General features: G+C 25.9%; 1 protein-coding gene across 1 annotated transcript in view; it reads left to right on the top strand.

Moving 5' to 3' along the window:
- LOC141300392 (receptor-type tyrosine-protein phosphatase mu-like) overlaps nucleotides 1–24234 on the top strand; it is a 166968-nt gene that overhangs the window by 100823 nt on the left and 41911 nt on the right. The window contains exons 12-14 of the mRNA XM_073830663.1: nucleotides 2339–2532; nucleotides 16180–16267; nucleotides 18205–18281. Of these exons, the coding sequence (XP_073686764.1) occupies nucleotides 2339–2532; nucleotides 16180–16267; nucleotides 18205–18281 (359 nt within the window). The remainder of the gene's footprint in view (nucleotides 1–2338; nucleotides 2533–16179; nucleotides 16268–18204; nucleotides 18282–24234) is intronic.

The following is a 24234-nucleotide window of genomic DNA, read 5'->3' as shown; positions in this document are numbered from 1 at the left end:
ATGAATAAATCTCTTTAACTGATTTGCGTCTACGTCATTAATTTACTTTGTATTAATTTTGTTCAAAGAGAGAAAGAAAGAAAAAAGTTTACTGACCCCAAACTTTAAACGAGGTGTTTATTGTTACAAAAGTTCTCTATTTTAAATAAACCCTGTTTTTATTAACATTTTATTTAGTAAAGAATCCTGAAAAAATAAATCAACACTGATAATAGATCAGATATTAGAATGATTTCTAAAGGATCATGTGACACTGAAGACTGGAGTAATGAAGCTTAAAATTCAGCTTTGCATCACAGAAATATATTCTATTCTAAAGTATATTAAAATAGAAACCCTATTTTAAATCCATTAACATTTCAGAATATTCCATTTTTTTCTGTATTTTTACTCTGCCTTGATGAGCAGAAAAAATTAAAAAGCATTACACACTTACTTAAGAAAAGCAATACTCAAGAAGGTTTTCTAGACAAGTAAAAATTATTGTATTGTTTTCAGAAAAAACAAGTCAAAATTAAGTGCATTTTTGCTTGAAACAAGTTAAATAATCTGCCAATGGGATTATTGTTGTTTTCTGTTTGAAATAAGATATTTTTTTTCTTATCTCACTGGCAGATTATTTAGCTTGCTCTAAGCAAAACTTTTTTCTGAAAACAAGACAAAAATTTTACTCATCTAAAAAATCCTTCATGATTTAAGAATGCTTAAATATTTTGGCTGGAAACAAGACAAAAAAGTAAGAAAAGCATTTTCTGCAGTCCAAATCTTACTTCTTACTTAGATTTTTTTTTTTGTCGTGTTTCCAGCCAAAATATCTAAAAATTCTTAAATCATAAAGGATTTTCTAGATAAGTACAAAATTGTCTTGTTTTCAGAAAAAGCAAGTCAAAATTAAGTGCATTTTTGCTTGAAACGAGTTAATTATTTTGTGCCAATGGGGTAAGAAAAATAATCTTGTTTTTGGTTTGAAATAAGATATTTTTGCTTATCCCACTGGCAGATTATTTAGCTTGTTCTAAGCAAAAACTCACTTATTTTCTGAAAACAATACAAAAATTTTACTCATCTAGAAAATCCTTCATGATTTAAGAATGTTTAAATATTTTGGCTGGAAACAAGACAAAAAAGTAAGAAAAGCATTTTCTGCAGTCCAAATCTTACTTCTTACTTAGATTTTTTTTTGTCGTGTTTCCAGCCAAAATATCTAAAAATTCTTAAATCATAAAGGATTTTCTAGATAAGTAAAAAATTGTCTTGTTTTCAGAAAAAAACAAGTCAAAATTAAGTGCATTTTTGCTTGAAACAAGTTAAATAATCTGCCAATGGGGGTAAGAAAAATAATCTTGTTTTCGGTTTGAAATAAGATATTTTTGCTTATCCCACTGGCAGATTATTTAGCTTGTTCTAAGCAAAAACTCACTTATTTTCTGAAAACAATACAATAATTTTTACTCATCTAGAAAATCCTTCATGATTTAAGAACGTTTAAATATTTTGGCTGGAAACAAGACAAAAAATCGAAGTAAGAAAAGCATTTTCTGCAGTGTAAGTGTAGGCCTGGATGGATCAGAATGGGATTTTCCTTGGTGAACCCGAGGCGTGGAGCAGGTTGAGATTGGGCCTCGTCTCATTCCTTCATTTTGACACGTCAGACGTTTCCTAGTGAGTCAGTCAGAAGCTCAGATAGTCTCTGGACTTCATGTGTAGCTGCTCTTGCTTCAACTATCTTGTTGCTTACACCCTTTTTCCTCTCTCTTCCTGTTTTCTTTCTTCACACTTAACCTGTTATGTATTCTCTTAAAAAGTGCCCATTAATGGTAAGTTGCCAATCGGCCCTGTGTTTTTTGGGGGTGACTGTCAGTGGGATCCCCCCTCTCTCCCCTCAAACCGTGTCGCCTCTCTCTCTCTCTCTCTCTCGCATGGCCTTGTGTGGCATCTCGCCCTCCCATTAGCTAGCATGGCCGTCACCCGTGGCCGTCCTCTTCATGCGTCAAGTACCTCCACTCACCTGCATCCTCACATGTGCTTTCTCTTGCTTTGGTTTTGGTTCCCAGCCCTGTCGTGACGGTGCCACATCCACACCATTTCACCATTCGTGCCGCCTCATTTTGACCTCATCGGGTAGCCAGTTTCTTTAGCTAGAACAGACGGCTTGGTTTTTGTTTTGATGTTGACGTCTAGATGCTGCGGCGTTCTGTGTATGCACATGTTTGGATTCGACTCACCCGTTGTTCTGTGCTCATCTCTCCATGTGGTCGTCAAACCTACTGCTCATCCATCCCTTTGCGCTTCTCTCCTGCGTTTGCTGACCGTTTATCCCTTGCGTTTGTCCCGGCAGACGAGAACCACACCATGAACAGCGAGACCAGCAGCCTGGTGCAGTCGCACACTCACTCCTACAAGAAGCGTGAAGCCGTGGACGTCCCGTACCAGACGGGTCAGCTTCATCCGGCCATCCGCGTGGCCGATCTTCTCCAGCACATCACGCAGATGAAGTGCGCCGAGGGCTACGGCTTCAAAGAGGAATACGAGGTGCGTCCTTCTGCTTGACTTGTCTTTGCTTGACGTTGTTTGTTTCGTCACACGTGTGTCACTGCATGCTGTTTGCAGATTATTTTTTAGGGGTATAATCAGTGCTTAATTTGTAAATAAATAATTGCCGGATCTGCAAAAAAAATGCTTTTCTTACTTAGATTTTTCGTCTTGTTTCCAGCCAAAATATCTAAAAATTCTTGAATCAGGAAGGATTTTCTAGACAAGTAAGAGTTTTAGTAAAAACAAGTCAAAATTAGGTGAGTTTTTGCTTAAAACAAGCTAAATAATCCGCCAATGGGGTAAGAAAAATAATCTAGTTGTCTGCTTGAAATAAGATTTTTTTTCTTACCCCATTGGCAGATTATTTTGCTTGTTTTAAGCAAAAACTCACTTCATTTTGACTTATTTTTCCTAAAAACAAGACAATATTTTTTACTTGTCTAGAAAACCCTTCCTGATTCAAGAATTTGTAGATATTTTGGCTGGAAACAAGACAGAAAATCTAAGCAAGAAAAGCATTTTTTGCAGTGTAAAAGGCAACGTGATCGACACTAACAATGATGCCATTAAACAACTATAAGAGCACAGGTTTTCAAAAATAGGTCACCAGGATGATGGAAAATGTAAGTTACACTAAAAATAAAATTTGTTCAAAAATCATAGTCTATATATCAAAGGTATAAATATGCTAAAAATATCTGACTTAAAGGAGTAGTTCACTTTCAGAATGAAAATGCACAGATAATGTCCTCACCCCCTTGTCATCCGAGATGTTCGTGTCTTTTTTTCTTCAGTCGTAAGGAAATTGTTTTTTGAGGAAAACATTTCAGGATTTCTCTCCATATAATGGACTTCTATGGTGCCCTGAGTTTGAACTTCCAAAATGCAGCTTCAACGGGCTCTAAATGAGCACAGCCGAGGAAAGAAGGGTCTTATCTAGCGAAATGATCATTTTCTAAAAAAAAAAAAAAAAAAAATTACTATTTATATACTTTTTAACCTCAAATATTTGTCTTGTCTAGCTCTGTGTGTACTCCGTGTAGAGATGAAAAAGTATATCAATTGTAAATGTTTTTAGAAAATAACTGATCGTTTCGCTAGATAAGACCCTTCTTCCTCGTCTGGGATCGTTTAGAGCTCTTTGAAGCTGCATTTAAACTGCATTTTGGAAGTTCAAACTCAGGGCACCATAGAAGTCCATTATATGGAGAGAAATCCTGAAATGTTTTACTCCAAAAACTATTTCTTTACAACCGAAGACAGAAAGACATGAACATCTTGGATGACAAGGGGGTGAGTACATTATCTGTACATTTTTGTACTACTCCTTCAAATAATTAACAGATTTAACTGCGCCAACAAGTTCACGAAAAGAAAGAAAGCGCATCCTGTTTGTTTGCTTCATTTTACAAAAGCACAAATGTTTTGTTTTTACTTCGAGCGTGCAAAAATAAAAGTATTATGTCCAACTCTTATCTGCTCACACACACAACACATATTCTAGCAATTCAAACTTGACATCTCAGTCTGCACATTATCAAAATAAAACATGTAAAATGCTTCTCTGGTCAATTTAAATACTCCGTATCCCAGTATAACCGCTGCACTCTGCTGTTATGCCAAGCACATTTTTGCTGAAGAGTATATTTTTGGTTTATATCGGTATACGAACGTGAAGCCTAGTCTACATTATAAAAAATAGTTTATCATTCAAATGCATTGCGAATATGGTATTTTTTCTGAATACCGTTACATTTGTTGGGGGAACTAACGTATAGCTATGTTTATAGTGTTTATAGAATAATTTGCTTGATTTAGTGTTATTTCTGATATTATTACACTCTCTCTCTCTCAACATTCCGCTGCGAGAGAGAGTGGGTTAAGCAGTAAGCACCAATCAATGAGAGCGATTTTGAACTTAAAGCTGATTGGTCGAAAATATGTTGAGGACCAATACATTTCCTCCAAATACATCTACATCTGCGTCTCTTATGCACGCACACGCTGTCACGATCTAATACATATAAGGATCCGCCTCAAATTAAGCACTGGGTACAATCACCACAGGCAATGACAGACTCACCCCGATGTCTTTTGTTCAGCATCTTATTTTAAAAGTCGTACAGGTTTGAAACGACATGAGAATGAGTAATATTTTTTGGCTTAACTATTTTGTTAATATTCACTGCAAAAACCTACTTGCTCAGTATTTTTGTCTTGTTCTCCAGAACAAATATCGAAACATTCTTTACACTGCAAAAAATGCTTTTCTTACTTAGATTTTTTCTTTTTTCCAGCCAAAATATCTAACAATTCTTAAATCTAGAAGGATTTTCTAGACAAGTAAAAATGTTTTTCAGATTAAAAAAAGTCCAAATTAATTTTTTTTTTGCTTGAAACAAGCTAAATAATCTGCCAGTGGGGTAAGAAAAGTAATCTTGTTTTCTGTTTGAAATATGTTTTATTTTAACCTCGTTTAATTTTTATACATATTTTATATCTTGAAATCATTTTGCATATCAAGTAAATGTATTTTAATTAAAAAAATGATTAAATAGTATTTTTATCTTCTTTTTTTTGGCGATGGTGTCGGAATAATAAACTTGATAACTATTAAAACTTGAAAACTATTAATTTTCTCTGTGAATGAAGTTTATTTTTCTGACCCCATTGCCATTTTTTTCTTGTTTTAAGCACAAATTCACTTAATTAAAAAAAAAGGCAAAAATACTTTATTCTTGATTTAAGAATATTTTATATATTTAAGTCCATAGCATACAAAAAAAAGTAAATAAGTAAATTCTGATCCCCCTGGCAGATATTTTTTCTTAAGCATAAACTGACTTAATTTTTATACATTTAGGAAAAATTAATTTAATTAAAAAATTAATCATTAAATATAAATGTAATTTAATTTAATGTAAATTTGAGGTTTTTATTTTAGTTTTTATTTTAGTTTCAATGGTAAAAACAAGAACTCACAGTTACTGTTTTATTTTTTATTTAAGAATATAAAATAATATAATATTTAATTAAAGAAATAAATAGGTGATTTTAAAAAAATTTCTCACAATTCACTTTTTTCCAGAATTTATTAGAATTTTTATTTGTATTTATTTAGACATTTTTAGAATTTACATTTATGTTTTTAACTTTATTCTTGATTTAAGAATATTCAGATTCAGATTTTTTTATTATTATTTTTTATATTTTTATTCAAATTTATTAGAATTTTTTTCAGTGATTTAAACTCTGAAGAAAAAAAGTCAGAATTGAGATGTAAAAAGATATATTAAAAAAAAAAAATTATTCCATGGTAGAAACCAAAAAAAGAAAGGTGATTTCAACTTTTTATCTTACAATTCACTCTTTTTTTAATTTTATTTGTATTTATTTAGACATTTTAACTTTTTTTAACTTTATTCTTGATTTAAGAATATTTTAGATTTTTATTCAAATTTATTAGAATTTTTCAGTGATATAAGACTTTTTTTCTAAGGAGAAATGCCAGAATTAATATAAAAAGTCAAAAACTGTGTTTTTTATTTATTTATTTTTTTAATTCTTAATTTAATTATTCAATTTAGTTTCTAATGCGTCCCCATCAACAGATGTTTGTTGTTGTTTGAAGCAAAAACTCACTTAATTTTGATCAATTTTATTCAAATATTTCTTGATTTCAGAATGTTTAGATATTTGTGGTGGAAAACAAGACAAAAACCCTGAGGAAGATCATTTTTTCCAGTATTTTTGTCCATGAGCACCAAAGCGCTCCAGTTGTGTTGAATCCCGTTGAGCACACAAGGTTTATCTCTCGGTTTCACCACGACGTTCTGTGCATTTTCTTCACACACGACGACAGACATTCAGACTGAAGTCAAGCGTTTGTTAAGGTGCGAGCGACAGACGTGGGCAGCGTTAAAACACTGTGTTTGTGCATCCTCTCACCCTCCGCCACCATCACCGCTTCATCCTTCACATCTGAATGGAATAAATATTTGAGGCAGACGCCCGTCGAGTCGGGAGCCGCCCTGAGGGCTGGATTCATTATGGATAAAGATTGTTTTTTAGACTGGAGGTAGACGTGGAGTTCAGCTCGCACTCCTCCGTCTGAAAGTTGCTTGTTTTGACTGTGTTTCTCTCAGTGATATGAGATATATGACCCACACTAAAATATTCCTTATCTTTCCTTTTGCTTCTCGTTATTCCGTACATTAACTTTGGAAAAGATAAACGAGGTAAGCAGCCCTTTTTGGATATATGTAAGATGTTTTAGTTGCTAATATTGACTTGTCAGCTCCCGATTGTCCTGTAGTTTGTCTTGAAGTCCTACATTAGCAGCTGTCAGACAGGGTTTTGTTCTTTGTATCATGTAAGTCTATGAAGGTTCTGTGTGTTTTGATGATTTGTGTAAATTTGCATTTCATTTTTGATAAAAAATAGAGCTGCCGAGGTGCTTGTAATGCACAGAGATGGGTATTTTTATTTTATTTTTCTGTATCTTTAAATAATCTTGGGTCATTTTCACTGTAAAAAAACAACAACAAAAAAAACCGTTTGATTATAGCTATTATAGAAATATATAAAAATAGAAGTAAAGTCATAAGAAAAACAAATGTTGCTTGAAAAATAAAATAAAGTTTACCTAAAATACAAAAAGGATTTTTTTTATTTATATTAATATTAATATTTATATTAATATTTTAAAAATATTTTATTTCAGCTAGCTGTAAAATATAAAAGACCAATAATTAACCAATAATTAACCAATAAATAAAAAGGTTTTTTTTAGAATTAGCATTTTGAATTTATTAGATTGTTTATTTTTATTTTATTTAGATTTTTTTTAGAATTTCTAACTTAAAAAATTAAATAATGTACATTTATATTTATACATTTTAATTTAATATATTCTTAATTTTGGAATATTTTAGATTTTTATTTAAATCTATTATAAATCTATTAGAATGTAAAAAAAAAAAAAAGGAAAGTCAGAATTGAGATATAAAAAAGTAAAAAAAAAAAAAAAAAATTGGGATTTTTATTTTCATTTTTAATTCCATGGTAGAAACCAAAAAAAAGTAGTTTATCTCACAAATACTTCCATAATATTTAATAACAAAAAAAAAAAAAAGGTGATTTCAACTTTTTATCTTACAATTCACTTTTTTTAGAATTCATTAGAATTTTTATTTATTTAGAACTTTTTAGAATTTATAAATTAGAAATTGTTCAAATGTACATTTATGTTTATACATTTAAATTCATTCTTGAAATTAAGAATATTTTAGATTTTTATTAAAATGTATTAGAATTTTTTCAGTGATTTGAATTCACAATTGAAAAGGAGAATTGAGATATAAAAAGTAAAAAAAAAAAAAAAAAAAAAATTAATTCAATATTAGAAACCCCCCCATAAAGAAGTCTGAATTGTGAGATATTCTCACAAATAGTTCCATAATATTAAATTAAAGAAATAAAATATATTAGAATTTTTTAGACATTGTAAAAATGTAAATTTAAAAAACGTAAATGTATTCTTGATGTAAGAATATTTCAGATTTTTATTAAAATTTATTAGATTTTGTTTCAGTGAGTTAAAATAATTTAAAAAAGACTTTAGGAAAGTAATAAAAAATGACAAAAACAACAAAAATAAATGTATATTTATCTAAAATGAAAACAGAAAATTGACAAATTCTTCTTTAAAAAAACAGACATAATATTAAAAAAGTAATAAAAATGAGAAAAAAGAATTCATTTTCTCTTTATCTAAACAGAATTTTTTTCCTAAATAATATAATATATATAATAATATAATAATAATATAATATATATATAATTTTGTTTTATTATTACACAGCAGAAACAGACTTCCATAATATAAAAAAAGTAATAAAAATGACAAAAAAATAAATAAAATACATTTCTCTTTATTTAAAATTAAAAAGAAAACAGAAAATTGTTCTTAAATAATGTAACTATAATTTAACAGGCTGCGCTTCCTTTACTCTGTGTGTTTACAGTCTCCAACATTACAACTTCTGATGCCTAAATTTGATTAAAATCTTTTCTTTGGTGAAGTTTAGTGTCTAAAACTGTAAAGCTTTACTAGTCGGCGTCAGGCGTGACCGAGGTGGTTTGGAGCGGCGTAATCCATCCTCAAATACCTGGAGCATGCTGGGATGCAAAACAATAAAGAGCAGCAGGGAATCTTGAACATGCATTATTGAGTCGGACTTGATGCTTGTTTTGACATCTTTCAGAGAGAGAGCATGTTATTCGCCATCAGTTTCATTTCATATTTGATTTGATTTCATTTCCTGCCACCGAGACCAAACGTGACTCAATCTTATCGCGGCGCACGTCGCTCTCGTCGTTCTGGACCGATCCGGATCCGGTTTGTAGCTTGGCCGAAGAATGGTGCCGCACTTTTGGCTCCCGATGGCGGCCGTGCGTCTGATTGGCTGCGGTTTTGAGGCTCAGCCAATGGCAGCGAGTGGCCTAGAGGGACAGAAACAGCCTGGAGCTTCCTGCCAGCCATTTCTCCATCCGCTCCATTTCAGTCTGCTGTGAAGCTTATTTATTCAGCACCACATTTTTGTATTTCAAAAGATTATTTTTCCATCAAGCAAAGTCTGAAAATCATTATTCTCTGCTGTTTTGCTTCAGCTGCTCTTAAAGGGACAGTTCGCCCAAAAATGAAAGTGCTGTGTTCATTTACTCACCCCAGTCTTGTTTTAATGTCACTGACAAACTGTTTTATTTTTTTATTTTTTTTGGTTTTAAATTTTTTTGTTTAATTTTGAGTGAATAAAAACTTAAATGATTAAAAACCTACACTTGTTCAAAAAAATAATGAACATGAACATAAAATAAACATTAAGTGAAATAAATTAAATATATAAAAAACTTAAACATATTTATTTTTATTAGTTAGTATATATATATATATATATATATATATATTTATGTGTGTGTGTGTGTGTGTGTGTGTGTGTGTGTGTGTGTGTGTGTGTGTGTGTGTGTGTGTGTGTGTGTGTGTGTGTGTGTGTTTTATTACATTTTAATTTTTTTTGTTTATATTAAGTTGTATTTTTTTTAGTTTTGTTTATTTAGTTTGTTTACTAGTAAATGAGCAACTAACCAATAAAAATAAATAAGTTAACATTTTTTTTATTTCACTTAATGTTTATTTTATGTTCATGTTTATTTTATTTTTATATTTTTTAACAAGTGTATGTTTTTTTCGTCATCTAAGTTTTTATTTTATTTAAATATGTTACTTTTTAAAGCTTAATTTATTTCAGTTAATGTTTATTTTTTATTATTTAAGTTTTTATTTTATTTAAATAAGTTAATTTCTTTAGTTAAATTATTTCAGTTAATGTTTATTTTGTTTATTTAATTTTTATTATTTAAGTTTTTATTTTTTTAGAGTTAATTTATTTCAGTTTATGTTTATCGTTTAATTTTTAATTTATTTAAAATAGTTACATTTTTTATACTTGATTTATTCTCATTAATGTTTGTTTTTATTATTATTATTTACGTAAAAAAAAATTTAAACTTAATTTATTTCAGTTAACGTTTATTTTGTTTATTGTATTTGTGTTATTTAGGTTTTTATTTTATTTAAATAAGTTTGTTGTTTGTTTCTTCTAGTTTAGTTAGTTTATTTTATTTTGATTATTTAAGTTTTAATTTAATTTAAGTGAATTAATTCATTTAATGTTTGTATTGTATTTAAATAACTTTTTTAAGGGTAATTTATTTCTGTTAACATTTAATTGTATTGTTTTATTTTTATTATTTAGTTTTTTTATAGTTAATTTATTTCAGTTAATGTTTGTCATTTAATTTTTATTTATTTATTTATTTCAGTTAATGTTTATTTTTTATTTTTAAAAGTATTTTATATTTGTATTGTTTAATTTTTTATTACTTAGAGTTATTTCAGTTAATATATATCATTTAATGTTTTATTTTATTTAGAAAAGTGTAATTTTTATACTTTATTAATTTCAGTTAATGGTTTTATTTTATTTAAATAACTTTTTTGAATTTTAATTTATTTCCGTTAACATTTATTCAAGTTTAATTTTTTTAGAGTTAACTTATTTCAGTTAATGTTTATCATTTAATTTTATTTAAATGTGTATTTACTTATTTCAGTTCAGTTTATTTTTAAAAGTATTTTTAATTTTAGATAACCCTAATAGATAATAACCCAAACTCACCCTCATGTTGTTCCAAACTAGCAATAATTCAATAAATCACAAATTAAGATTTTTTTTTTTTAATTAAACCTTTTTTTAAATAAGATTTCTGTCCTTCATTTTTGATTACAAATTTCTTAATTTATGGTTTGAAGATTAATCAAAGTATTTGCAATGAATGCTGACAGAATCATCATTTGTGGGTGATTTATTCCTATAAGTGTGTCCTGTTCTCTTGCACGTCTTGTGTTTGTCCAGCAGTAAAAGCACACAGAAGCGGCGTCAGAGTTTGTCTGACAGAATTTGCACTTTCTAACGCGTGTTGGCTGTGTAAATGCTCTGGGAGGCGTCTTGAATATGAAGCGTGTGTGTGTTTGTGCCGATGTGAACGTCAGCACCGCTTTGACTCAGTTGTGATGATTTTGTCGGACTCCGCATCTCATTATCCGAAAGGTTGTTGTCAGTCGCTCGTCTCGCTGTCACTTACAACCACAGCCGTCTCAAAACACACACAATAACAGACTGCTGCCGTCTCAGGACCAAAATAAACCGCTATAAAGCCACATCAACACGTCTCTTGATGCATAATGTCACTAAAGATTTCTATTCATCTGTGAATCCTGAAAAATAAAATGTACAAATATTGGGCAGCACAACTGTTTTCAACACTGATGATCAGAAATGTTTCTTGTGCAGCAAATTATGATTAGATTAGATTTTATTTTTATTTAATTTTTTTTTAATTTTTTGTGTTTTGTTTTAAATTTTGTTACATTTTAAGTGACTTTTTTATTTCTTATTTTTATGTAAATAAATATTAACTAAAATAAATATTCAAAACTTAAACTAATTTTAAAAATAGGAAATAATTAAAAACATTAACTGAAAAAAGATTGAAAAAAATTCTCATTTTCATTTCTTAAAACTTAAACTTAACAGAAACTATTATATATGTATGCGTGTGTATGTGTGTGTATATATATATATATATATATATATATATATATATATATGTATTTATATATGTCAAATAAATTTTCAATACGTTTTATTTTTTAATTTTTTATTTGTTCATTTGTTTGTTTCAATTAATGTTTCTTATGTTTATTTATTAAAAGTCCCTTTTATTTCCTATTTTAAAAATAAGTTTAGCTTTTTAATATTTATTTTAGTTCATGTTTATTTTGATTATTATATATTTACTATATTTTAATATATTATTATATATATTTTAGGTTTTTATATGTATTTAATGTTTATTTATTGTTTATTATTAATTTAATCAGTTTTAATTTTTTATTTGTTCATTTGTTTGTTTCAATTAATGTTTCTTATATTTATTTATTATAAGTCCTTTCATTTCCTATTTTAAAAATAAGTTTAGCTTTTTAATATTTATTTTTAGTTCATGTTTATTTTGATTATTATATATTTACGTTTTTTAGGTTTTTATATTTATTTAATGTTTATTTATTGTCTATTATTAATTTAATCAGTTTTTTAATTAGTTAAAGTTTTTATTTAATTTATTTCAGTTTATGTTTGTTTGTTTGTTTGTTTTAAATGCCTATATAGTTTGTGTTAATTTTAATCTTAATAAATGAAAATGAGAAAAAAACATTTTAAGTTTTTTAATTTATTTTTTCTTATTTTTTTCAAATACGTGTACATTTTTTAATATTTATTTTAGTAAATTTTCACTTAGATGATTATATATTTAGATTTTTTTGAATAATTGTAAGTTTTAATATTTATTTCAGTTGACGTTTACTTGTTTATTTTATTTATTCAGTCCAGTTGAAGTTTTTTATTTAATTTATTTCAGTTAATGTTTTGTTTTTTAATTGTTAAATATTAAATTCAATATAGTTTATAGTTTATATAGTCAGTTTATTATTATTATTATTTGTAGGTTTTTATATTTATTTCAGTTTATTTTACGTTTGATTTATTATTATTATTATTATTATTATTATTATTATTATTATTATTATTATTATTATTATTATTATTATTTGGTTGTTTTTTTTTATAAGTTGAATTTTGGTTAATGTTTTTTTGTTTTGTTTTGTTTATTCTATATTTAACATTGATTGTTATTTCTTTGTATATATGTTTAATTTATTCCAGTTAATTTTGTTTTTTATGTTTGTTTTTTTAATTCCAGTTAAGATCATGAGGCACTGAAGACTGGAGTCATTTTCTTAAAAATGCAGCTTTGATCACAGAAAAAAAATTACACTTTAACATATATTCACATAGAGAGCATCTATTTGAAATTCTAATAATATTTCACATTTTTACTGTATTTTTAATTAAATAAATGCAGCTTAGTTAAGACTTCTCTCTCTCAAAAAAGATCTTTTTCTAGATTTGTTCTATTTATTTACTGCACAAAGATGTACTCAGCTTCAAAATGAAAGTTTTCAATCAGAGTTTCCGTAAGTCTAGTAAAAGGTTAACATGCTGGAAATGAAAGAGCAGCGCAGGTTAAATCTGACTCATCTTTCCTTCACGCCATGATAAACCACAACAGTTTACTTCAATCAGAGCCAACTCCCAATAAAAGCCGGGATGTTCGTCAGAAAGCTGTGTTTTTGAGATGTCAGGCATCACATGGCCATCATTAAGCACAAAGAGCGGATGATCAGATGAAGCCGGTGTCATCGTTGTGTTCGGCACAATCACCCGCAATCACATCCATTGTCTGCGGATGCTGGGAGACCAGGAATATGAGGCTCTGTTTCTGTCTCACACTTACGCCGGAGAACGCGCGGAAACGAATCCGACGGCCTTCAGAAGCTAGCGCTGAAGTTTATTTTCATAATTGGTTGTAATTGCGCGGCGAGGAGAGCGGCTCGTAGACTATAAATGTTTCATGAGTTTCTGTTGAGGAGGAACAAACGTCGGCTCGGATCTGGCCGCTACCGCTGCGCCGCTTTTCTCTTTCTGTCTTTCACATGCTTTTATAAAGTCTATAAGCAGCGTTTGTGGTGAAATGTCTGTTATCACAGAAAATAATATTAAACTAGCCTCAGATTTGGATGTCATGCAGTAAACATTGTTCATGTTATTTAACTATTTTGCCTCCATAGGCAGGATTTTAAGGCATTGATGCTTCATTTTCATCATTTTAGCAGAGCATGGCTTAAATTCTTTGTGCATAAGATAATTGCAGAATGCATTGCAACAAATGAACTTTTCTGTTTTAATTTATGTTTTAGAAGTATATATAAATATTAGATATTTTAGAACATTACAATAAATTAATAATGCATGTATTTTTTATAATATGTGACCCTGGACCACAAAACCAGTCATAAGGTTAAATTTGACAAAACTGAGATTTATACATCATATGAAAGCACAATAAATAAGCTTTCTATTAATGTATGGTTTGTCAGGATAGGACAATATTTGGCTGAGATACATCTATTTGAATTCAGAAATCTGAGGGTGCAAAAAAATCTAAAAGACTGAGAAAATCACCTTTAAAGTTGTCCAAATTAGGTTCTTAACAATGCATATTACAAATCAAAAATTACATTTTGATATGTTTACAGAAGGAATTTTACAAAAAATCTTCATAGAACATTAACTTTACTTAATTTCTTAAAGATTTTTGGCATAAAAGAAAAATCTAAAATTTTGACCCATGCAATGTATTTTTGGCTATTGCTAAAAATATACCCCAGCGACTTAAGACTGGTTTTGTGGTACAGGGTCACATATTATTAAATAGCTATTATTATTCAATGAAATTATAATTAAATAGTATTTTAAAAATTCAAATTCATTTTTTAATTAATTTTATTTTATTAAAACATATTAATTTTATTAAAGCCTAAACTTCTATTAATATTTTTTTGTTGTAATTTTTATTTTAATGTTAAATAATAATATAAAAATATTCTATTTTTAATATGCTAAATATTCAATTAAATATTTAATAATTTACCCTTTAAATAATGTGATATCAGTATTTTGATTTTAATTTTAAATAAGTATTCAATTAAATGTTTAATGATTATTTAATACTTAATATATCAGTATTTTTGTTTGATTTTGATTTTAAATGTATTAAATGTACAATAATATTGTGTATTATAATAGTTATTTAATAGTTTAATAACTATTAGTATTTAATGAAATAGTAATTAAATATTAATTTATTTATTTAAAAAATATTTTATTGTATTTTATTAACTTATTTTTATTAAAACTTGAAATATTTCTGTTTGATTTTAATATAATTTAATTGAAATATTAAATTCAATGTTTAATAATAAATTAACATTTTTTTATATTCCATTATTTTTTTTTATTTTTTTTTTTATGTTAATATTAAATCTTTTAAATATTAAATTAGGTTTAGTGATAATGTAATATTAATATTTGTATTTGATTTTAATGTTGCATAATAATTTCAGAATTTTAATATGCTATTAATATTTTACTAGATTTTGGTTTGTTTTATTAATTATATTTTATATTAATGATTTTTGTCATTGAAATATTCAATTAAATCTTTAATGATAGAATTTAAATATGCAATTGAATGTTTAATAATAATTTTTTTTAATATGATAGTAGTATATTTGTTCGATTATTATTTTAAATATGAAATAAAATTTACAATAATTGAATATTGCATATTTTAATAATATTATTATATTAATTAATAAATTTTTTATTAAATGGCATTTTATTAAAACATTAAATTTATAAAAATTTCTATTGCTATTTTTTATTTTATATTAATAGTAATTAAAATATTAAATTCAATGTTTAATAATTAACAATTAATTAACAATTTTAATAATATTCTATTATTATTTTTTGTTTGATGTTAATATTAAATAATTTAAATATTAAATTGTGTTTAATAATAATTAAAAAGTTTTTACAATATATATATATATATATATATATATATATATATATATATATATATACTATTTATATTTGTATTAGATTTTAATTTAAATTAATTTAAATATTCAATTAAATGTTTAATAATTAACCATTTTAAAAGTATAATAGCAGTATTTATTGTTTGATGTTTGTATTTGAAAGCATATTTAATTAAATGTTTAATAATAATATATCAATTTAAATATGAGATCAGTGTTTTTGTTTGATTTTAATTTTTAAGTATGCGTTTATTTAAATAATGTACTATTAATATTTTTTTATTTAATATAAATTTTTAATTGAAACCCATTTTAATATTAAATCATTTAAATATTTAATTAAATGTTTAATGTGTAGATTCTGCATATTCTGATTCATGATCATAAAGTTCATTTTCCTCTTTTTTTTTTTCTGGCTCTTCATGTTCAGCTCTATGTGTTGTCCTGACCTTTGACCTGTTGTTCATGGCTCACGTTTGTTCTGCTAACTGTGTTTTATGTTGGTCTTTCAGAGTTTCTTCGAAGGGCAGGCGGCGCCGTGGGACTCTGCCAAAAAAGACGAGAACAGAATGAAGAACCGTTACGGCAACATCATCGCATGTACGTACACAAGCGTGTCATTAACAGTCACCAAACACTCCTTAAAGCAAAGATGGTGTCAGCAGCCATTATGAAAATCAGCTTCTAGTTTAGTGCAATCACTTCTCAGGATGTTGCTTTAAGACCAGCGCTTTTCCCATGAGCCTCTGGGCTGCCCTCAGTGTGAGCCAATCACAGCGCATTGGCTTCGGGCGTCAGAGCGAAATGAGCGAGTCACATCGCTTTAGCGTCTCTCACAGGAAGTGACAGAGAAAAAAACAGTAGTTTGGGAATTGATTTTAGCTGCCCATGTTGCTAATGTTTTTTTTCCTCGATTTTAATAATAATAAATTGAATAATTTTTAAATTAAAAAAATAAAAAAATAAAAATTTTAATAAATATGCAATTAAAAGTCACAATGTAAATTTTTTTTTAAATATGCTAATGATTAAAATTTAATTTTAATAATTTTTAATAATAAGCAGTTTTAATAATATACTATTGATTTATTTATCTATTTTATTATGAAATAAAAAACTAATTTTTTAAACTTACATTTCTATTATTTTTTTATTTTAAGATTATTTAATTAATATTAAGTGTTAAGTGTTTAATACATTTACAATTTTAATAATATGTTATTATTATTATTGTTAATATAAAATAATTTTGTTTAATTTAATATTAAACAATTTTAATATTTAAATAAACATTCAAATAAAAGTTTAATCATGATTTAAACAACTTAATAATATACTATTCATGTTTTTTATTTGCTGTTAGTATTAAAAATGTAAATAAATATGCAATTAAATGTCACAATGTAACAATTTTTTTTAAATATGCTAATAATTTAAATTTAATTAATAATTTTTAATAATAAACAGTTTTAATAATATACTATTGATTTATTTTTATCTATTTTATTATGAAATAAAAAACATTAATTTTATTAAAACTTAAATTTCTATTATTTTTTATTTTAATATTATTTAATTAATATTAAGTGTTAAGTGTTTAATACATTTACAATTTTAATATGTTATTATTTTTTGTTAATATAAAATAATTTTAAAAATAATTTTGTTTAATTTAATATTACACAATTTTAATATTTAAATAAACATTCAAATAAAAGTTTAATCATAATTTAAACATAACTTAATAATATACTATTCATGTTTTTTATTTGCTTTTAGTATTAAAAATGTAAATAAATATGCAATTAAATGTTATAATGTAACAATTTTTAAAAAATATGCTAATAATATTTTAGTTTGAATTTAATGTTAAATAATTTTAATACGTTTTTTAAAAAGTTAATAATTTAGCCATTTTATTACTATACTGTTGTATTTATCTATTTTAATATGAAATAATTACATTTTATTAACTTAAATTTCTATTAATATTTTGTTTGATTTAAATATTATTTAATTAATAATTGTTTAATTATTTGATGAATAATTGATTCATTTATTTGAATACTATTTAATTAGTATATATGTATATATATATATATATATATATATATATATATGTATGTATGTATATGTATATATATATGTATATGTGTATGTATATTTATATATATATATATATATATGTATGTATGTATATGTATATATATATGTATATGTGTATGTATATTTATATATATATATATATATATATATATGTGCATATTATATAATAAATAATATGCTGATATTATTTTTACTTGATGTTAATATTAAATAATTTTTCAAAAACAAATTAATTTAGCAATTTTAATAAGATACTATTAATTTATTTTTAATCTACTATTGTAATATAAATGTTATAATGTAACTTTTTTTTTTTTTTCAAAACTGATTTATAATTTAGCAATTTTAATAATATACTATTGATTTATTTTAATTTAGTTGAATATTAAATAATTTTAATGCGACTGATGTTTGTGTTGTGTGTTTTTCAGACGATCATTCTCGTGTGCGGCTGCAGCCTCTGGAGGGAGAGCAGAGCTCCGATTACATCAATGCTAATTATGTAGATGTAAGTACAAACACTGTCCAGCGCTCGGGTCAACACACCTATATATGCGTCTATAAACATCAGGACCAAAGCACCTCTCATTCACGTCTCGTCTCACCAAACAACAGAGACGTTAATCCAGACGCACCGTCAGCACAGTCATGATTAGATCTTACAACCTCAGACAATAACAGATGACACTTCACACACACACACACACACACACACACACACACACACACACACACACACACACACTCACACACACACACACACACACACACACACACACACACACACACACGCTTATATATTACACTTTTATATTATATTATACTCTTAGCAGAAAATAAAGTCAATTCATTTGTAATTTAAAATTGTAATAAATATATAATAATAAAAAATAATACAATAATAAAAAATTGCACTTTTATTCTTTTAATTATATATATTTTAAAATTAACACCAGTCTTACTCTATTTTTCATTCATTATGTTATATTATATTATACTAATATTTTTAGCAGAAAATAATTTAAATACATTTTTGTATTTTATTTTTTTAAAGATAATTTTAAATATCATTATATTATATTATATTATATTTTATTATTATTTTTAATTAATAATTGTAATATATATATATATATATATATATATATATATATATATATATATATAATTTTTTTTTTTTTTTTTTTTTTTTTAATTAACACCGGTCTTACTCTATTTTCCATTGTATTATATTATATCATATAATATTATACTAATATTTTTAGCTGAAAATAATTTAAGTAAATGTTCAATAATAAAAAATTGCAATGTAATTTTTTTTATTATTATAATTTTTAATATTTAAAAAATATATATTATAATTATAATAATATTATATTATATTTTTAATATGAATATTTAAATAATAAAAAATGCTATATTATAAATTTTCTTAATAACAATGTTATTAATACATTTATATATATATATATAACACCGGTCTTACTCTATTTTTCATTCATTATATTATATTATATTATATAAATATTTTTAGCTGAAGGAAATTTAAATACATTTTCAATAAAAATAATTTTACATTTTTTTAAAAAATCAATATTTTTTTTATTTTAAATATTAAAAAAATATTCTAATTAAGACTGTTCTTACTCTATTTTTCCATTGATTATATTATATTATATTATATTAATATTATATTAATATTCTTAGCAGAAAATAATTCAAATACATTTTCAGTAATAAAAAAATGTAATATTATTAATATTTTAATTATATTATTGTAATGGTGGTTTGGTGGTTGTAATTTTTTTTTTTTTTTACATTTTAACTAACACCGTCTTACTATATTTCCCATTCATTATATTATATTATGTTATACTAATATTTTTAGCAGAAAATAATTTAAATACATTTTCAATCATAAAAATGCAATATTGTAATTTTTAAAGTTAATTTTAAATATTTTTTTAAATATATTAATTAACACTGGACTTTCTCTACTTTTTATTATATTATATTATATTATATTATATTATATTATATTATATTATATTATATTACATTATATTATATTATATTATATTATATTATATGCGCATACACAGATGATATATACAGCTACTTGCTCAGTTTGTTTGTAGCTCAGGAAACTTCACGGATGAACTTGTAACAGCTGTTGTATGTCTATAAGTGTGTTATAAATCAGCCTTTATTCTATCCCAGAATTCCCTGATTGTTGACTGTGGTGGTGTGGTTATTGAGTTAAGCGTGAGGTGTTCCTCTAGTGATTTACTGACTAAAATAAGCCAGCTGATGTTGACAGAGTAAATGTTGTTGTGGTGGGCTGTCAAACTCTGGGCTCTGATCCCAAACCTGATCCACACTCATAACACACACCAACACAAGAGCATGCTGGGAGAATCTAGAGAGCTACAGATTCATTCACGATTCAACTGGGATTTGATTAATAACATTAGATACACAGTTTAAAGAACTAGTTAAAAATTCACAAGTATCAGATCTTCGTATCATGATAATTGCTGAAAATATTTCTCATGGTAAACAGTTTTTATAATATATATATATATTTTTATTTAATATTGATTTTAGTTCTATTAATAACATTTTAATATTAACCGTTTTTTAATGATTTGTTATTATATATAATATATAATTGTAACTATTATTTAATGAATTATTTAAAATAATAAATAATTACATTTAAATAATAAATAAAATTTAGTTTTAAATATTTAAATAATATTTTAAGATTTATTGACATCGGTCTTACTCTTTCCATTTGCACTGCTGTTTTCTGAAAAACGTTCATTATATTATATTATATTATATCTAGTATTTTATATTATATTGTTACAAATTTATAATTATTTAATATTAATGTTACCAAAGTTTTTTATTTATTTATCATTATATATAATATTTATTTTTAATGATTATGTAAATAATTATTTTTTTAAAAATCAAATAATTACATTTAAATAATAAATCAAATAAATTTTTTAAATATTTAAAAAATATTATTATTAGTATTTTATATATTTTTAAAATTGTAATATTATTTAATAATAATTTTAGTCACATTTTAATATTAATAAAGTTTTTTTTTATTTTTTAAATATACATCTTTTATTTTAAATGAATATTTAATTAATTATTTAAAATATAAAATGTTTTTATACTAAAATATAAAAATATTTAAAATGTATATAACATTTAATTTTAAATATTTTAATAATATTTTAATATTTACTAACAGCGGTCTTACTCTACTTTCCATTCACACTGCGGTTTTCTGAAAACCATTCATTATATTATATTATAGTATATTATATTTTTACTAGTATTTTATATTATATTTTTACAAATTTCTTATTATTTAATATTAATGTTAGTTATGTTAATAACATTTTAATGTTACCAAAGTTTTTATATATTTATTATTATATATAATATTTATTTTTAATGATTATGTAAATAATTATTTAAAATATCAAATAATTAAATTTAAATAATAAATCAAATTGAATTAAAAATATTTAAATAATATTAGTACTAGTATTTTAAATATTATATATTTATTATATATATATATTTTACAATTTTAATATTATTTAATAATAATTTTATGTTAATATTTTAATATTAACCAAAATTTGTATTTATTAAACTATAATTTATTTTAAATGATTATTTAAGTAATTATTTAAAATATAAAATATTTATGTTTTAAAATATAAAAATATTTAAAATATATATATACAATTTTATTTAAAAAAATTGTTTATAATATTTTAGTATTCATTAACACCTTTCTTACTCTACTCTCCATTCACACTGTTGTTTTCTGAAAATAATTTATTATATTATATTATTACTAGTATTATATATATATATATTTCAAATTTTTACTTTTGTTTAATATTAATTTTAATTATAATATTTTAATATTAGCAAAGCTTTTTTATTATAATATATAATTATGTTTTTAAATAGCTGTTTAATTAATTATATAAAATATTAAATAATTGCATTTAAAAATAAATATTTTAGTAATATTTATTATGTAATCTTTTGGAATTGTTAAATGAAACAAAAACATCTTTTTTTGCCCCACATAGAAATAAAATCGAAAACTATTTGGAGCAACACAGCAAATAAATGATGATTTTGAATGATGACGTTAACTAGTGTTTCTGTGTTACTCTGGTAAAGTTGAGCTCAAATGAGGCGCATCGGTAAAGAAGCAGAAGGCGGTTAATGATAATAATCATTTGTTTTGTAGATGAATTCTCAGAGCAGATCATTAAAGTGTTTCTGTGTGGTTTTAACATTCAGCAGAGAAACACTGACCCTGAAATCCATCAGCACTAATAAAGACATCTGACTCTTCTCTTCTCAACACGACACGAGCCGCCCGGAGTTCATCTCCACACTCGCTTCATCAATCTTTCATGAGGCTTTCGCTAGTTACACCTAATGAACTTTAGCCAGAACTCGGCTCCCTCTTTAGAGACCTGAATTATTCAGAAATAAAGCAAACAATGATTCAGCTTTTGAGCTTTAGACTAGAGTTAGTATGGAACAATTGTAAGAGCAACAAAAACAACTAAAGAGGAAAGTTTAGAAGTTTAAATACATAGTTTAAGTTGCAAGGATGGTACTCAGACTGGTTGCTAGGGTGTTACTAACATGTTAGCATCATTAGCAAGTTACTAGCATGTTGCTAGCATAATTAGCAAGTTACTAGCATGTTTCTGGTATGATTAGCTAGTTACTAGCATTTTGCTAGCATGTGTCTAGTATGATCAATTTTCTAACATGTTTCTAACATGATTAGCAAGTTACTAGCATGTTGCTAGCCTGTTTCTAGCAAGATTAGCATGGTGTTAGCATGCTGTTAACATGTTTCTAACATGGTTAACAAGTTGTTAGCATGTTGCTGGCTGTTTATAGCAAGATTAGCTAGTTACTAGCATGTTGTTAGCATTTTTCTATCATGATCAGCAAGTTACTAGCATGTTGCTAGCATAATTTGCAAGTTACTAGCATGTTGCTAGCCTGTTTCTAGCATGATTGGCATGTTAATAGCTTTTGCTAGCATTATTTACACGTTACTAGCATGTTGCTAGCATAATTAGCAAGTTACTAGCATGTTTCTGGTATGATTAGCTAGTTACTAGCATGTTGCTAGCATGTTTCTAGAAGGATTAGCTAGTCACTAGCATTTTGCTAGCATGTTTCTAGTATGATCAATTTTCTAACATGTTTCTAACATGATTAGCAAGTTACTAGCATGTTGCTAGCCTGTTTCTAGCTAGATTAGCATGGTGTAAGCATGTTGTTAACATGTTTCTAACATGGTTAACAAGTTGTTAGCATTTGTTTGCTGGCCTGTTTATAGCAAGATTAGCATGGTGTTAGCATGTTGTTAACATGTTTCTAACATGATTAACAAGTTATTAGCATGTTGCTAGCCTGTTTCTAGCATGATTAGGTAGTAACTAGCATGTTGTTAGCATTTTTCTAGCATGATCAGCAAGTTACTAGCATGTTGCTAGCATAATTTGCAAGTTACTAGCATGTTGTTAGCCTGTTTCTAGCATGATTAGCATGTTAATAGCTTTTGGTAGCATTATTTACAAGTTACTAGCATGTGGCTAGCATGATTAGCATGTCATTAGCATGTTACTAGCATTTTTCTAACATTATCAGCAAGTTACTAGCATGTTGGTAACATAATTTGCAAGTTATTAGCATGTGGCTAACGTGATTAGCATGTTACTGGCATATTGCTGGCATTATTAGCTATGTACTGTCATGTTGCTAGTCTGTTTTTTAGTATGATTAGCATGTCATTAGCATGTTGCTAACATGATTAGTATGTTACTAGCATGCTTTTAGCATGATTAGCAAGTTGCTAACATGTGGCTAGTGTGATTAGCAAGTTGCTAGCCTGTGGCTAGTGTGATTAGCAAGTTACTGGCTTGTTGTTAGCATGATTAGCTATGTACTAGCATGTTGCTAGTCTGTTTCTAGCAGGATTAGCATGTCATTAGCATGTTGCTAACATGATTAGCATGTTACTAGCATGCTTTTAACATGATTAGCAATTTGCTAACATGTGGCTAGTGTGATTAGCAAGTTGCTAGCATGTGGCTAGTGTGATTAGCAAGTTACTGGCATGTTGCTAGCATGATTAGCTTTGTACTAGCATGTTGCTAGTCTGTTTTTAGCATGATTAGCATTTCATTAGCATGTTGCTAACATGATTAGCATGTTACTAACATGTTTTAGCATGATTAGCCAGTTGCTAACATTATTAGCATGTTACTAGCATGCTTTTAACATGATTAGCAATTTGCTAACATGTGGCTAGTGTGATTAGCAAGTTGCTAGCATGTGGCTAGTGTGATTAGCAAGTTACTGGCATGTTGCTAGCATGA

This window comes from Garra rufa, chromosome 24 (genome assembly GCF_049309525.1).
Source record: "Garra rufa chromosome 24, GarRuf1.0, whole genome shotgun sequence".
Lineage (NCBI taxonomy): Eukaryota > Metazoa > Chordata > Actinopteri > Cypriniformes > Cyprinidae > Garra > Garra rufa.
This window is presented reverse-complemented; position numbering and strand designations above follow the sequence as displayed.